Source organism: Hemicordylus capensis, chromosome 6 (genome assembly GCF_027244095.1).
Source record: "Hemicordylus capensis ecotype Gifberg chromosome 6, rHemCap1.1.pri, whole genome shotgun sequence".
NCBI lineage: Eukaryota > Metazoa > Chordata > Lepidosauria > Squamata > Cordylidae > Hemicordylus > Hemicordylus capensis.
The window spans coordinates 120,099,393-120,114,465 of record NC_069662.1 but is presented as its reverse complement, the minus strand read 5'-3'; the positions used below and the strand labels follow the sequence as shown (position 1 = coordinate 120,114,465).

The following is a 15,073-nucleotide window of genomic DNA, read 5'->3' as shown; positions in this document are numbered from 1 at the left end:
GTTCTTTTCCTTTGTTAATTAATAAAATGTGGATCTTTTATTCTGCACATCTTGCACTCTATTCTGTCTTCACAGGCAAGAAGTATTGCTTTCTTGTGTTCTGGTATCTTATAATAATGTTAGTGTTAGATCAAAATGCATAGAAAGTACATGCATTTTAATGTACATCTCATAATATTTTCCACAGAACTAATATATAGCTAGAGCATATCTCTTAAATTAAATTGTGTTCAAATAGTTTTTGAACTTCAGTTATATAATTCAAATAGGTTTACTTCTGAAGTTCAATTAATCTGGTTTCCCCTGAACCCCCAGAAGTTGGTGGCCATCATTATAAATAAATCATGACTTTATCTACAAAAATGTAGAATTGAATTCATTAAGCCCAATGAATATTTGATTTATAATGCATCTTTAAATGTGAACAGGCATACTCATGGTGGCAATTCTCTGATTCATTATTAGAATGTATGCCGCTGATCATTTTGTCAGAATAACATGACTCAATGCTGCTAATGCCTAGGTTCTTACTCTTGCAAGTAATGAGCGTGTCCCTCTGACTCCATCAATGAGACTGCTGTTTGAGATACACCATTTAAAAACAGCCACTCCTGCTACAGTGTCTAGAGCAGGTATTTTATACGTAAACCCACAGGACCTTGGCTGGAATCCGTAAGTACTTTCTCTTGTAAAAAATAACATACCATCAAAGGGAGTAATAACCTGCTATCTAGTTTAGTGGGCTATGAGTTGATTCTGGGATTATTATTGTAGAAAATAACTAAACTTTTCAGTATTCAAGTTGACTATTGCTTTGAGCATAAGATCTGCTGCTGTTATAATTATTTTTATCCAACATCCAAACAAACAACGCTCTGGTGCAGTGACAGTGCGCTGTTGCTATGGGGAGGGGCTACTTTCAGAGGCGTATCTAGGAAAAATAGCGCCTAGGGCAAGCACTGAAATTGCGCCCCTGTCCAAACATCTGACACCCATCTTTCAGATAACTTTACCATAATATCAGCTCAAAAATACAAGTTCAGACACTTTCAGGAGAAACAGGTTGTAAGTAATACACACATACAACCACACATGTGGCACATATGTGCCAGTCGCCTTCCCAAGGAAACACAGGGATGGCAATACATTGCAATTGCAACATTTCTGGGTGTGAATTCTTACAACAGGTTTTTTTTTTATTAAGCAGCACGCAAGTTAAAGGCAGGCACTTTCCAAGTTTGAAATCCTACAAACCTTATAATCAGATTGCTTACAGATAAAGATAGAGCTCTGTATAGAGAATTAAACAGCATGCGAGTGAATATTTCCATTTTATTCCTTGCCTTTCCCCCCTGCCCACCCTTCAGTTTTGCCAGCTTACAAGGTATTAAACCAACATTGTCTTTTTAAGGGATGTTTTGTCCACTTATTTTGTTCCATTTATATCTGTTTTTTAAATGCTCAGGCCCCTTGCCAACAACTTTGCATTCTTCTGACTCCCTAGACCAGGGAAAAATCTAGACTTGGGTCTTGCAGAGGCCATTTGAGCATGTGCAGTGGCCATTTTTGTTTTCAGCAGCCTTTTTAAAAATTAAAAACAAATGGCCACTGAACATGCTCAAACGGTCCCTGCGAGTTCCTATGCTTTGCCAGGCCTCACAGAGGCCTTTTGAGCATGTGCGGTGACCTCCAAAATGGCCGCTGCACTGATCTTTGTAGGCCCGAACAGGCCTGAAAATCAGCTCGGGATGTGCTACAGCAGTGATCTAAGAGGCTGGCGGGGAGAGGGAGAACCCTTTGCAGACACCCCTACCCCCACCCGGCGGCCTTTGGGAAGCCCCCTGAAGGGTCTACAGGTTAAAAAATATATATATATATATTAATTTTTTTTAAAAATTAAATCTGTGAATTGGGGAGGGGGTGGGGCAGCATGGCACTGGTGCCCCCCCCCCCCCCCGTGGCACCTAGGGCACATGCCCTGGCTGCCCCACCCTAGTTTCACCTGTGGCTACTTTTGTCAGTCTCCTTCTGAAGCTAACTGTGAATCCCAAAACATGTCCCTGTGGGTTATGCAGCCCTCACTGACATATTTCTTGGGAGTCACAGTTGGCTTCAGAGACTGATGAAAATAACTTCTCCCCTCATAGCACCAGTGGTTCATTAGTCTGGATGCCAGCCATTATTATTGTTGTTGTCATTACAACTAGTATTAAAATATTGAAATGTTGTATTTCAGCAAAAAGTTCTCGAAGCAGTTTGTGGCAAAAGATAATAAGAAAATAGTTCCCTTTCCCAAAAGAGCTCATAACGAAAAAAGAGTAAATACAAAGCAGATACCAACAAAAGCCTCCAACGTCTCTTTTCATGATGCTGGGCTGAGTAGGAACAGTTGCTCTCCCCCTGCTAAACATAAGAGAGCTACCAATTTAAAATATGCCTCCTCTAAACCACCTAATGGCTCAGCGGGGAAGCAACCTGCCTAGAGAGCAGGAGGCTGTTGGTTCGAATCCCTGCTGACGTATTTTCCCAGAATATGGGAAGCTCCTGTATCAGGCAGCAGCGATATAGGAAGGTGTCGAAAGTCATTATCTCATACTGCACAGGAGATGGCAATGGTAAACCCCACCTGTATTCTGCTAAGAAAACCACATCTCTGTGGTTGCCAGGAGTCGACACCGCCTCGACTACACAACCTTACCTTTAATTAGGAGCAGTCACTTCATGTTATATATTTATGATTAGATTCCTATTTGTAATTATGTTGTTGTTGTTGTTGTTAGCAATATTATTATTAATAATAAAGTAATTCAGTTTGACCCAAACTCCTATAGACAGAGTTGATGACAACAGGTAGCTTTTGTTTCTCTTCCAAGTTTCTCCTGTGCTTACAGACATCATTGTGTTTTTCTTTTGCAGATATGTTGCAAGCTGGATAGACACAAGGAGCAACCAATCTGAAAAAGCCAATTTGACTATTCTTTTTGATAAATATGTTCCTCCGTGTTTAGATCAGCTCAAAATTAACTTTAAAACTATCACTCCCATCCCAGAGAATAGCATGGTTCAAGTATGCCATTTATTTGTAATAATCTCTAAACAATTAAACATAGGTTACTAAACACTTCAAATGAATATGTGTATGTGGAAATAGCTGTGGTTTGAGGGATGTATGTAAATATAGTATATTTTGCATCACCAAATTTAGTTTGCTGTCTCCATCTGCTTGACATGGGCAGATTCCTTAAAAGGGTCATCTTCTCTTTGAGGCTGAAGCTCAGAAACAGGTCTTGTGTGAGTTGCATTTATACAGATAAGGAAGCAGAGCTGCTTACAAAGAAAAGAAAATACTGTCTAGAGATACATAGAACTCTATAGAGTTCTATGGAGATACAGAAGATATGCATGACTCTACATTTTCTTATCTCTGTGTATGACTCCCACATTACTTCCTTGTGCCTCCTTCCCCACCAACTAATGGGCTTTTTCTCAGACCTTCAGTGACACAGGAGCTTTTGGGAGAAAGTTAAGCTCTGCATGGGGAGCTGCCGCTGAAGGCTTCCTTTCTGTGAGGGTAGGGGAGATGAGGAGAACAACTGGAGCTGCTGCTGTTGCCTGCCCAGCAACCTAGAATGCAGCTACTAGAACACAACACACATAATGTCTGCAAAAGCAACTGTCATCTATTGTGTATATCTTTCTTAACAACTTTGTCAAAAGCTATTACCGTTTTGTTAACTGGATGATTTTTTTTAATTGTTTCTTGAATGAAAAGTATTTTACACTGCTTTGAAAGCAATAAGACATACAACTGTTTGTTCTGTTGCTGAAGTCATGTAAATGAGAGCTTTCCCTGCCCCAGGAAAGAAAAGTTGTTGTGCCCTCTGGAATTTCGGGTTTCACCTGGATTTTAAGCATCTCACCCGGATTTGCCTGGATTTCAACTAACTATCTTTCTTTCTTTCTTTCTTTCTTTCTTTCTTTCTTTCTTTCTTTCTTTCATGCTAAGCTCTAGCCCTTATAGAAGCGGAGTTATGGAGCAAAACGTGCAGTCACTATTCTGCTCAGAAATTATTTTCAAGCCAATGTACATAATATGCAAATTAGGTGCCTGGATTTGGAAAGCCAGAATATGGCAGCCCTATGTGGAACATAGGAACATAGGAAACTGCCATATACTGAGTCAGACCATTGGTCCATCTAGCTCAGTATTGTCTTCACAGACTGGCAGCAGCTTCTCCAAGAGTCTCTCTCAGCCCTATCTTGGAGAAGCCAGGGAGGAAACTTGAAAACTTCTGCTCTTCCCAGAGCGGCTTCATCCCCTGAGGGGAAGATCTTGCAGTGCTCACACATCAAGTCTCCCATTCATATGCAACCAGGGCAGACCCTGCTTAGCTTTGGGGACAAGTCATTCTTGCTACCACAAGACTACCCGAACCATATTTATTGCTTCTGTCACAAATGTCCTTTATGACCATGATCAACAAGTCATTTATGCTGTTGTCTTGTAGGTGCAAGTGCTTTAATTTTCAGGCTACTCAGCTGTGCTTCTATTTTGCATCACTTTTCATCACACAAATAAACACTTTTCCAAGATACTGCATTGGCATTTCTGAAGGAATAAAATGCTCTAAGCATATAAAATTTCTCAAAAGTAAATTCAGTTTATTTATGCACATTAAATAAAATATTTATTTTATTTAAGATTTTATTTGTTTATTTAATATCTTATATAAGACAAGATATAAGACAGCCAGTGTGGTGTATGGGTTAGAGTGTTGGATTAGGATTGAGGAGACCTGAGTTCAAATCCCCATCCAGCCATGAGACTCACTGGGTGATTCTGGGCCAGTCACTTATCTCTCAGCTTCACCTATTTCACAGGGTTGTTGTGAGGATAAACATAACCATGTTCACCCCTCTGGGCTCCTTGGAGAAAGAGCAGGATATAAATGTAAAGCTAGATAGATAGAAATATTGGGACATTCACTAATTAAATGAAACTATAAAGATACTAGAAAGTTTTATTTTGCTAAGTCTAATGCATCCTAGTAACTAAAAAAAGCTTGCACTAGAAAATGCATTAATCTGTTTAGTTATTTTCAGAGACTAATGCAGTGGATATAGGCAGAAAAAGAAACAAAACATTTGCATGGGGAAATTGTATGGAAGCAGGTTACTCTAATTATCTGCCATGTAAGCAGTCACGTAATGTTGTAGCTTTATTTTAGGTGTCTGGAAGATCCCTTAGATTGATATAAATTAGGGCTCCAACTGGGGATTTATTGCTTTAATGAGCAAGTATCCCAAGACATTTTTAATGTTTTTTGTTGTTCCTTTTTATAGACCCTTTGTTGTCTCCTCGATTGCTTGCTGGTCCCTGAAAATGTGCCTCCTGATGGTCCTAGAGATCTGTATGAGATATATTTTGCCTTTGCCTGTGTGTGGGCATTTGGTGGGGCCCTCTTTCAAGATCAGGTAGGCAGAAAGCAATTTACTAAACCCAGTGGACCAGGGGTGGATTGTGACAAACTGTTCTGGTGCACTATGACCTGTGCAGTGAAAAAAATTGTGATCAACTCAGTACAGATCCTATAATAGGCTATATGAAGAATAAAGGAATAGAACAGTAGTTCCCAACCTGGTGGCCTACAGATGTTGGTAAACGAAAAGTCCCATCACCCCCAATTACAGGTTGGGAACCACTGGAATAGAACATTTCAGTCAATGGAGAGTCAGTTGACAGGCCTGCTATCACTGTTCTTGGCAAATAAGCTTGAAGGCTAAAGATTTCAAGTGTTGGGGTCAGGAGCCCAGTTGGATGGCTGGAAGGAAGACTTGGCATCATCATAAATGCCTCTCTTCTGAAGGCTCAATTACCTTGGGTGGAAAATAAAGTAAAGAGAGTGTGAGAATATGAGCACTATAAAGTAGTTTGTAGGAGCTGGGATGTGGGTAAGAAGGCACAAGAGGTGTCCAAAAAAAGTAGACATGAAAGAAATAATGCAGCAATGTGTGTATGTGCTTAGAAACTGGGCACATGCATAAACAGTTCTATATGCTTTTTAAAAAATATAAGTATACCCTCACTAAACAATTTAAGGTTTTGCAAAGTGAGGTATATTATATATAGACACACAAAAAACCCCACCATGAAATGCTTCTGTCCTAGTCACTATTCTGAGAAATTGTCAGAAGCGTATTTGAAGGGTTTAGTACATTTTCCTTCATTACCTTCAAGATAAAATAACACACAAAAATAAGTAAAATAGTATGTGAAATGGATTGTGGTAAAAAAGGACCCCAGAAAGCTATTATTTATTAAGCTATTTTACTTGGGATTTCTGTACCTGGCTTTGCCTTCTAAAAAAAAATCATTTAATATTTTCTAGCTTTCCAATTATCAAGCTGAATTCAGTCGCTGGTGGCTGAAAGAGATGAAATCTGTGAAGTTTCCAACCCATGGAACAATTTTTGATTATTATCTTGATCCAAAGACTAAGAAATTCTTTCCCTGGAGTGATAGAATTATCAGTTTTGACATGGATCCAGATACACCCTTGCAGGTATACACTTGTCAAAATAAAATAAAATTGAAAGCACATGCAGCCTTGCATATTACCAGATGCTTTCATTCTGTTTTTCTTCCTGAAAAATGTCTTTTAAAAGATCTACCTCTTCTCCGAACCAACCCACCGCACAAAAAATATTATTAGACTGTGCGCTTTTACCTGATAGCTGGAGAAATAAAATTATGGAGACTAACTGATCAGATTTAAAGTGTGGGAGCTCTCTGCCAAACATTAACTTTATTGCTTTGCACAGGACCTAATGATATCAAGTAATATAATTATAATTTTTGTCACGGACTGGCTTGGGATCACAATATCCAACCACCTCCCTTCCTCTGATCCTGTTCATAGGCTGTGGAAGTGGCCTCAGAGGAGCTGGTGAGGGGGTTAATTGTCACCCTATTCCTCTATCCGCTGTCAGGGAGAGGGGTAAGACTGATCCTCACTGGGAGTCTCTAGGTCCAAATCACTCCCGTCTCTCCAGACATCCTCATTCCTGAACACTCAAGTCTTCAATAAAGCCCTGCAATCAGGGCAATCCCAACCACCCTCTCCTGACTCCGCCCTCTCCAATGTAGCTGCCAGCATCCTCACTCCTTCAGCTGTTGCCTGTCTTGCCAACTGTTGAGGCCCTGCCTTCTCCTCTTTGCCACCAGGAGACAACCTGTTGGGCCATGCTGGCCCATCCATGGTCTGTGGGTTCCTGTGTGTCCTGACTCTCCCTGGCAACTGTGTGGAGTCCCAGCTGACTTTGCCTGTACCCAGGGGCTGTATTGCCTCCGTCTTCTTGGCCCCCCGACTGGATGAGTACTCGGGCCCACCAGCAGCCAGTGGTGCAAAAACCATTGCAAAAAGTTATTTTTTTAACCCTCGGGCTACACTCTAATGCACAATGTAAAACCTGGATCATGTGTGATGTGCTTCCCAATAGCTCGCAGGGAATTTGGGGTAAAGCTGGCCGATATGTGAAGGCACACCTGGAAATATGCAAGCTAAAAGCCCTGAGTGCTGTTTCCTCAACACTTCCTCTCAGTAGATGCCAAGGTGAGGATGGGAAGGAAGGATTTCTTCTTGCTTGTGCCCTCACTTTGATTCGGCTTCATGCCAATGCTGAGCGGTGGTGCCATGAAGCCAAATCAGAGTCGAGCAGCACTTTGCTCCCTGCACTTTGGTACCTTCTGCTCAGGAAGCACTGAGGGAATAATACCAGACAGCAACAGAGTTTGAAAATGTTGCTGCTAGTACTGCTTGAACAGGGGCGGCAGCTGCAAAAATGGCTTTGTAAAATCTTTCAGTCCGCCCAAATCCAGGATTTGAGCTGAAAATAATAATCTCAGAATTAGTATTCTGGTTCAGCTGTACAAACTACAGCGTTTACTGAATCTGGCATCATTGTGTATTCCTTCTCCACACCTTTGTCTTTACATTAAGATAACATATATAAATACTGGTTTTGGCATCGTGTAATTTGGCAGAAGGCTAGTATTCTAAGCGGAAGCATTGTGCGTAGTAGACTTTATTTTTCTCAGCTATGAACAAGGTGAATTTATTCCAACAACACAACTGAATATATGGATGAGAGCATGCTTTCATTTGTAAAATACATACCATATGTTCTTTTTGAGACTGTATTTTGTCTAGGTTTGCCTCAACCTTTTTTGTGTTGTTCCAGTAGCTCTGTGCTCACCATAGCCTTCCCACATTCAGCAAATGTGTGTTGGCAGGCCCCACCACTGTCCTCTATACTTTGGGCCAAAGGTGAGGATGTGCTTTGTGTGTGGATAATCATACATAAGATCTGTACATATCAGGATTCCCAGTTGTGAGTACAGGTGTGTAGCCTGCCAGATGCAGTCTCCAGCCAAAGAGCCCCTCCATCTTGCTCTTGTGCCTCTTCCCTGGCAGATAGGGAGGCAGGTAGCCTGTTCAGCAGAGGTCCATGTAGCAGCAGCCAGCTTCAACGTGACAACCAGTCGTGCCACAGCAGTGTTCAAGTATAGGCTGTGCCCTGGAAGGTGGAATTTGTATCAGAAGGAAGGGTAAGAGAGAAGGGGTGGGACTTGCCTTCACTAACAGATAAAACTCCACATTCCCACTTCTCTTAGTATATTGAAGCAGCAGAGAACACACATCCTGTTGAGGGCAGTGAACATCAGTGGGCGCCATGAGAGAAGCAAACTTTTCTCCCCTTCAAATTTAAGGAATTTCAGTGGTATGTTAATACAAGCACCATCTTGCTAACATAAATGGCTTTATTTTATTTTGATGCTTCAGGCAGTCCTTGTTCACACATCTGAGACCACATGTCTCAAGTACTTTACAGATTTGCTCTTGGAGAAGGGCAAGCCTCTGATGCTTGTTGGAAATGCTGGAGTGGGGAAAACAGTATTTATTGGGGAATGTCTTGCTGGCCTCTCTGAGGATTTCCTGGTGTCCAGAGTTCCCTTCAACTATTACACGACATCAGCAGCGCTACAGAGTAAGTCCCTCACTGATGTCAAAGTATGCAAAAGTCTGGTTAAAATAGATTTACTAACTATTCAGAAATCATTAAAAAAAAGAAGACGGAATACTACAACTCACATTAATGCATGGAATGATGTAAGTTATGCGTATGTTGACTCACAGTGTCCCCTGCAACCAATGTTGCTATCAGTAAGCATCCACTCTGGTTTCTGGAGACACTAAGAACTGACCTCTGTAACAGCACTGATTCCTCCTGGATGCTGCTGAGTCAAATTGTACCCACACTGCCTTTGTGTGCCAAGGTCTTTTCACTTGCATATGTTCAGGTTTTTTATTTATGTGAGTTAATGGATGATTCCTGAAAATGGCAAACATGCACATGCAATTACATTCCTAGTTTTTTTTTATTTAAAAAACAACAACACCCAAACCCTCTTTAGCAATTTCACTTCAGTAAATGAGGAATGCCTTTTGACACAGTTATGGTGTGTCTTACTCCCTCATTCTTTTCATGTATGAATTCTGAATTCTTTTCAAATATTATTTCTTATATTACACCTGTGGGGCACAACTAAAAAGCATTGCAGCAGTAAGCAATGAAAACTAGTTAATACCATTTTTGAGAACTATAATTCAAGCCTTAAGACTTTAAAAACAGCCACAGAGGTCAGTGAACTCACTTGACTTGCCTGCTGTTTTAATAAGATTATACATCACAATAAATATTGTATGTATCAAAACATCGTGTACCCAATTTTAGTATTAGGACGATAACGCTTAATGAAGCTTATGAAATGTTGCTCACTAAAGAAGTCTATTTCTGTATTTTGATATTCTTTTTCTGTGACATTTATGATCCTTCTTCATGGTCTCTGTGCAGCCATACTAATGTGATTCTGCACCTGTGCAGAGCAACTTTCAGAATATTCTAGAGTTCATTCAGGCTTTGGTCAGACTTTTTAGTTTCTTGTTCGTTTCCCATCTTTCTTCTTCTGTCCTCCTCTCCCCCTCTTGAGCAAAGAGACATCTTTTAAAGTGGCGATTCTCTCATATTTTTCAGGGGGAAATAACTGTCCTTATCGAGCCCCGGCACAGCATCCCTTCCGTGATTGTTGCTGGTGTCTGCCTTAGCTTTCCTTTTAGACTGTGAGCCCTTTTGGGACAGGGAACCAACTTTCTTAGTTACTATTTCTTTTTCTGTATAAACCACTCTGAGAACTTCTATTGAAAAGGGGGACATAAATATTTGCAGTAGTAGTATTTTCTAGAAACTCCCACTTACACAATAATATCATGTTAGCACTGGCCTCTGCAGCTCGCTGTACACCAACAAGGCCTATAGTATGCTGCACGGATATATCATTCTATATCTGCTACAGAGATATCCCCTGCTGAATACTATGGGGGGAAACTTGCATTGTTGTAGCAAAGGCATCTTCTGTTTTGAGTCTGGGCATGGGTCGCAGTACGTTATATCCTATAATTCTTTTGACTGGATTATGCCATGTGTTTATGGTCCAGTAGGGATGCACCAGTATGTGGTCCAGTAGGGGATGAGGAGATTCCCCCCTGAAATTCTTCCAGTATCTCTGGGGTTGAATTCTGGATTTGAATTCTGGAATGAATTGAGGGTTCTTTCTGGAATGTCAGTAATGGATTTTGCACCCAGACCCAAGGAGACACGGACACGTAGTGCATTTGGTGGAACTGGCCACTTTTATTAGGGGTAACAATTTCAACAGTGCCCGCAGGGCACAGCAGCTGGGATTGGCGTTCATTAGGCAAACAGTGCGGTCGTTAATGGGTCGGCCCACCACGTGGCCGCCCCGACCTAAAAACCCATGGCACAGACACCTTGGCTCCAGGCGGCCCGCCTTCACGAAGGGGGCGCCCTTCGTCACCGACCTAAGGTCAGGTCTCTGCACTTAACGCCGCCCGATTCAGGCCCCGCCCCCGGAGACGCGCCGGGGCCAATAGGAGCTGGCTCCCGGTGTCACGTGCTCCTTAGAGGTGGGGGCTGAGGGCAAACAAGCCGCGCCGCCTAGAAGGGTGGCGAGCGGCTAGCTTGTGCATGTGCCTTCATATGACAAAAACAAAATCCTCACCATTCCTGGTTTTTACAAATATAAAAAGGACATTTTAAATTTTTTTTAAAGAACAAATTGTACTAAGAAATGCATATTTAAAAAAAGATTTTGGTAACTTTGTGGGTGAGTGAAATTCTTTTAATGTTTAGATTTATTTGGTGTGCTAATTAGTGGGAAAATCTAGTGGAGAAAAGGGAGCAGGAATCCCTTCTCACTGCCAGGTTTCCTGAAATGTAGCTCCAGGACAATAATGGATTCTGACATTTTGAGTTCCACTCTGATAAACATATGCACTAAAGCACATTGACAAAATCTTGTGTGGATTCTAGCAAAAGAGGATTCCATAAACATTTAGTTAATAACTTCTGCAGTCATCCACCAGATGATAGGTAATCTTGTACTATTATACGTTTCAGGGATTCTCGAACAACCCTTGGAGAAAAAGGCTGGCCGTAACTATGGTCCAGTGGGAAACAAGAAGTTGGTTTACTTTATTGATGATATGAATACTCCTGAAGTGGATGTGTATGGAACCATTCAGCCTCACACACTAATTCGACAGCATATAGATTATGGACATTGGTAAGTGATTGTCACAATCTTGACAAATTTGTGACAAGTCAAATTTGTATTATTTACATTAATAACACTGGTGGTAAAAATATTTGTGCTGTCCTGAAACAATTAATTTTTGTTCCAGGTTTCCATTTATCTGAAGAATTGTCATATAGGGAAACATCTGGTTGCTAGTAGGGGTGTGCGTTGACCATTTTTGCATGGTACAGTCCGAATTCAAAACACATTGTGAGTCAGTTGAACCGACTGGCTGGTCCAGTCCATTTGATCAAACTGGCTCAAACCAGATCGCTGGTTCAAGCAGCTATTGTAAAGTTAGGATAAGGTTATTGTAAAGTTAGAAACAGGATAAAGCTTAGGGTGGCTGTTGTGAAAGCAGACAGGTGGCACGGGTTGTGGGGGAGCAAGAGGAACCTTTAGAAGTAAAGGAGAAGATGCTGCTGGTACTTACTAGCATGTACTACAGTGGCGCTCCCTCCAGCAGCCGGTGGCACACAGCAATCCCTCTGAAGGCAATGCCCATAAAGGTGCCTCTTGCCATCCCCAGCCCAGTGCCACCTGCCTGCCCTCACCATGGTCGCCCTAAGCTTTATCCTATTCCTAACTTTACAATATCTTATCTAACTTTACAACAGCCACTCGAACCGGTTCGAGCCAAATCGGGCCCAATCTGATTCAGTCTTGAACTGGCCCACCTCTACTGGAGGCCAGTCCAGTTCTTGATTGAACTGTTGTACCAACCCAGTTCGCGGCGGACTGGTTCACCATCGAACAATTCATGCACATCCCTAGTTGCTAGGGATTAAATGTCATTTATCTCAAATGGCATTGCTTAGATTTTAATTGAGGCTGTGGTGGACCCATTGTTTAAGGCCAGCCACGTGTGTCAATTACTGACATCTTGAACTATCAGCTAGCAAGGTAGCTTCACAGAGAGGCTGCTCCAAACTCAGCCAGCATCTTCTGAAGGAACAGCGTGTGCACACAGGGGGAGAGGGGAGTGATTTTCACTGCTCTCCCCTGATCTCATAAATGCCCTTTGCCTTCCAGAAATATTTTCCTGAGTGCTGTGCTGCCCTCAGGGATATACTGTATTTTTGGAGGGCAAAGAGCATTTAAAGGGCATGAGAGAGCAATGAAAATTGCCTCCCATACCCCTCTGCAGGACATGTGCAGGGGGTGGGGAAGATAGCTCAGTTTGGAGCAGACTCTTTGTGTAGGGATGCAGCAGAATTCTGTTCTCAGAATTCAGAATTCTCTCCGGCTGTTCTGGATGTCAGCTAATGACTTCTATGTCATCATCAGCTATGAGGTTCCAGCTATTAATTATTTATTATTTAATTATATATTTTTAGAAAACATTCCTTTTTTATCTCTTAGGTATGATAGACAGAAGTTAAGTGTAAAAGAAATTCATAACTGTCAATATGTTGCCTGCATGAATCCAACTGTTGGAAGCTTCACCATCAACCCTCGACTCCAGGTAGGATTACAAGAATTCTCTTACCAGATGGAGTACACAGAAATCAAATTGACTACAGTACATTATTGCCTTGTCAGCTCTCAGGCCTTGGGGAGCAGGTCCAACTACCGACAGAGTCTGGCCGTGCTCCTCTGCAATGCGAGGTCAGTTCAGAAAAAGACCAAAATTGTCCATGATTTGATCATAGATGAGGGAGCTGATCTGGCATATGTAACTGATAACCTGGTTGGGGGAGGAAAGTGGTCCAGTGTGGGCTCAGCTTCTCCCACCAGGTTACTCTGTTGTGGAGCACACTAGGGGAAGTGGGCAGGGGGCGGGGCGGTGGAGTGGCTGTGGTCCATAAGAATACCATCTCCCATCAGGGCCCCTGTGAGACAGTTGACTTATATTGAGTGCATATTTTTGAGGCTGGGAACTAGGGATAGATTGGGGATTCTGTTGGTGTACCATTCACCCCACTGCCCAACTGACCCCCTGACTGAGCTGAAGGAGCTGGTCGTGCAGTTGCTGTTGTAGTCTCCCAGGCTTTTGGTGCTGGGGGACTTCAGTATCCACTTGGGGGCTGGCTTGTCTGGTGCAGCTCAGGAGTTCATAGCAGCCATGACAACTGTGGGCCTATCCCAGTTAGTTTCTGAACCAACTCATGTTGCCGGTCACACACTCAAATTGGTATTTTGTTCGGACCAGGGGGGTGTTCAGTGAGTGGGTGATCTGGTGGTTTCCCCATTGTCAAGAATGGACCACTGCCAAGTTAAGGTTGGTTTCACAGCCGCAATCCACCCCTGCAGGGGTGATGGACCTATTAGGATGGTCCACCCAAAAAGGCTGCTGGACCCAACAGGTTTCCAAAAGGCCATGGAGGGTTAAGAAGTTTGTGTGGCCAGTGATTCTGTTGATGCCCTGTTGGAAACCTGGAATAGGGAACTCACCAGGGCAGTAGACATGATTACTCCTAAGCGTCCCTCCTGATCTACTTCAAAAATGGCCCCATGTTATGCTGCAAGGGCTGAAGCAGCTGGGTAGGTGACTGGAGGAGAACCCGGCTCAAATTTGACAGGATGCAGCATAGGACCCATTTGAAGGCTTATGCAGTAGTGGTGGTGCATGCAGCAAAAAAAGGGTTTTGGTCTGCATGCATTGTGTCTGCGGGTTCACGTTCAGCAGAGCTTTCCTGGGTTGTGAGGAATTTAATTTCTGCCCCTTCTGCTTCAAATCAGTCCCTGTAAGTCCCTGTGACACTTTTAATGGGTTCTTTGTGGTCAAAATCTCCTGTATTCGGGCTGACTTGGATTCCACTATTTCTGCATGGTCTATGAAGGAGATGTCCAGCAATCCCTCTTGCAGTATTAAGTTGGATCAGTTTCAATCTGTGACTCCTGAGGATGTGGACAAGCTGCTTGTGGTGGTACGGCCTACCACTTGTTCTCTGGATCCTTGCCCGACTTGGCTGCTTCTATCTAGCAGGGAGATTGTTGGAGTCAATAATCATAAATGCATTGCTGAGGGTTGGGTGCCTCCATGTTTGAAGGAGGCAATGGTTAGACTGCTTCTTAAGAAGCCTTCCCTGGACCTCTTAGCAATGGATAATTATAGGCTGATCTGCAATATCCCTTGGTTGGGCAAGGTGATTGAGAGGGTGGTGGCTGACCAGCTCCAGGCAGTTTTGGAGGAAACTGATTATCTAGAACTATTTCAAACTGGCTTTAGAGCTGGCTATGGGGTTGAGACAGCCTTGGTCAGCCTGATGGATGACCTCTACCGGGAAATTGACAGAGGGAGTGTGACTCTGTTGGTCCTTCTGGATTTCTCGGCTGCATTTGATACCATTGACCATGGTATCCTTCTGGGTTGCCTGGGGGAGTTGGGGATAGGGGGCACTGCTTTGTAGTGGT

General features: G+C 42.6%; 1 protein-coding gene across 2 annotated transcripts in view; it reads left to right on the top strand.

Moving 5' to 3' along the window:
- DNAH11 (dynein axonemal heavy chain 11) overlaps nt 1-15,073 on the top strand; it is a 250,146-nt gene that overhangs the window by 121,795 nt on the left and 113,278 nt on the right. Inside the window, exons 42-48 of one of the 2 annotated variants that reach the window (XM_053263692.1) lie at nt 524-672; nt 2,917-3,067; nt 5,344-5,475; nt 6,390-6,563; nt 8,844-9,048; nt 11,539-11,704; nt 13,079-13,181. In XM_053263692.1, coding sequence (XP_053119667.1) covers nt 524-672; nt 2,917-3,067; nt 5,344-5,475; nt 6,390-6,563; nt 8,844-9,048; nt 11,539-11,704; nt 13,079-13,181 — 1,080 coding nt within the window. Of the gene's footprint in view, nt 1-523; nt 673-1,718; nt 1,857-2,916; nt 3,068-5,343; nt 5,476-6,389; nt 6,564-8,843; nt 9,049-11,538; nt 11,705-13,078; nt 13,182-15,073 lie in introns of those variants that run through there. The other variant, XM_053263689.1, reaches the window with a different exon arrangement.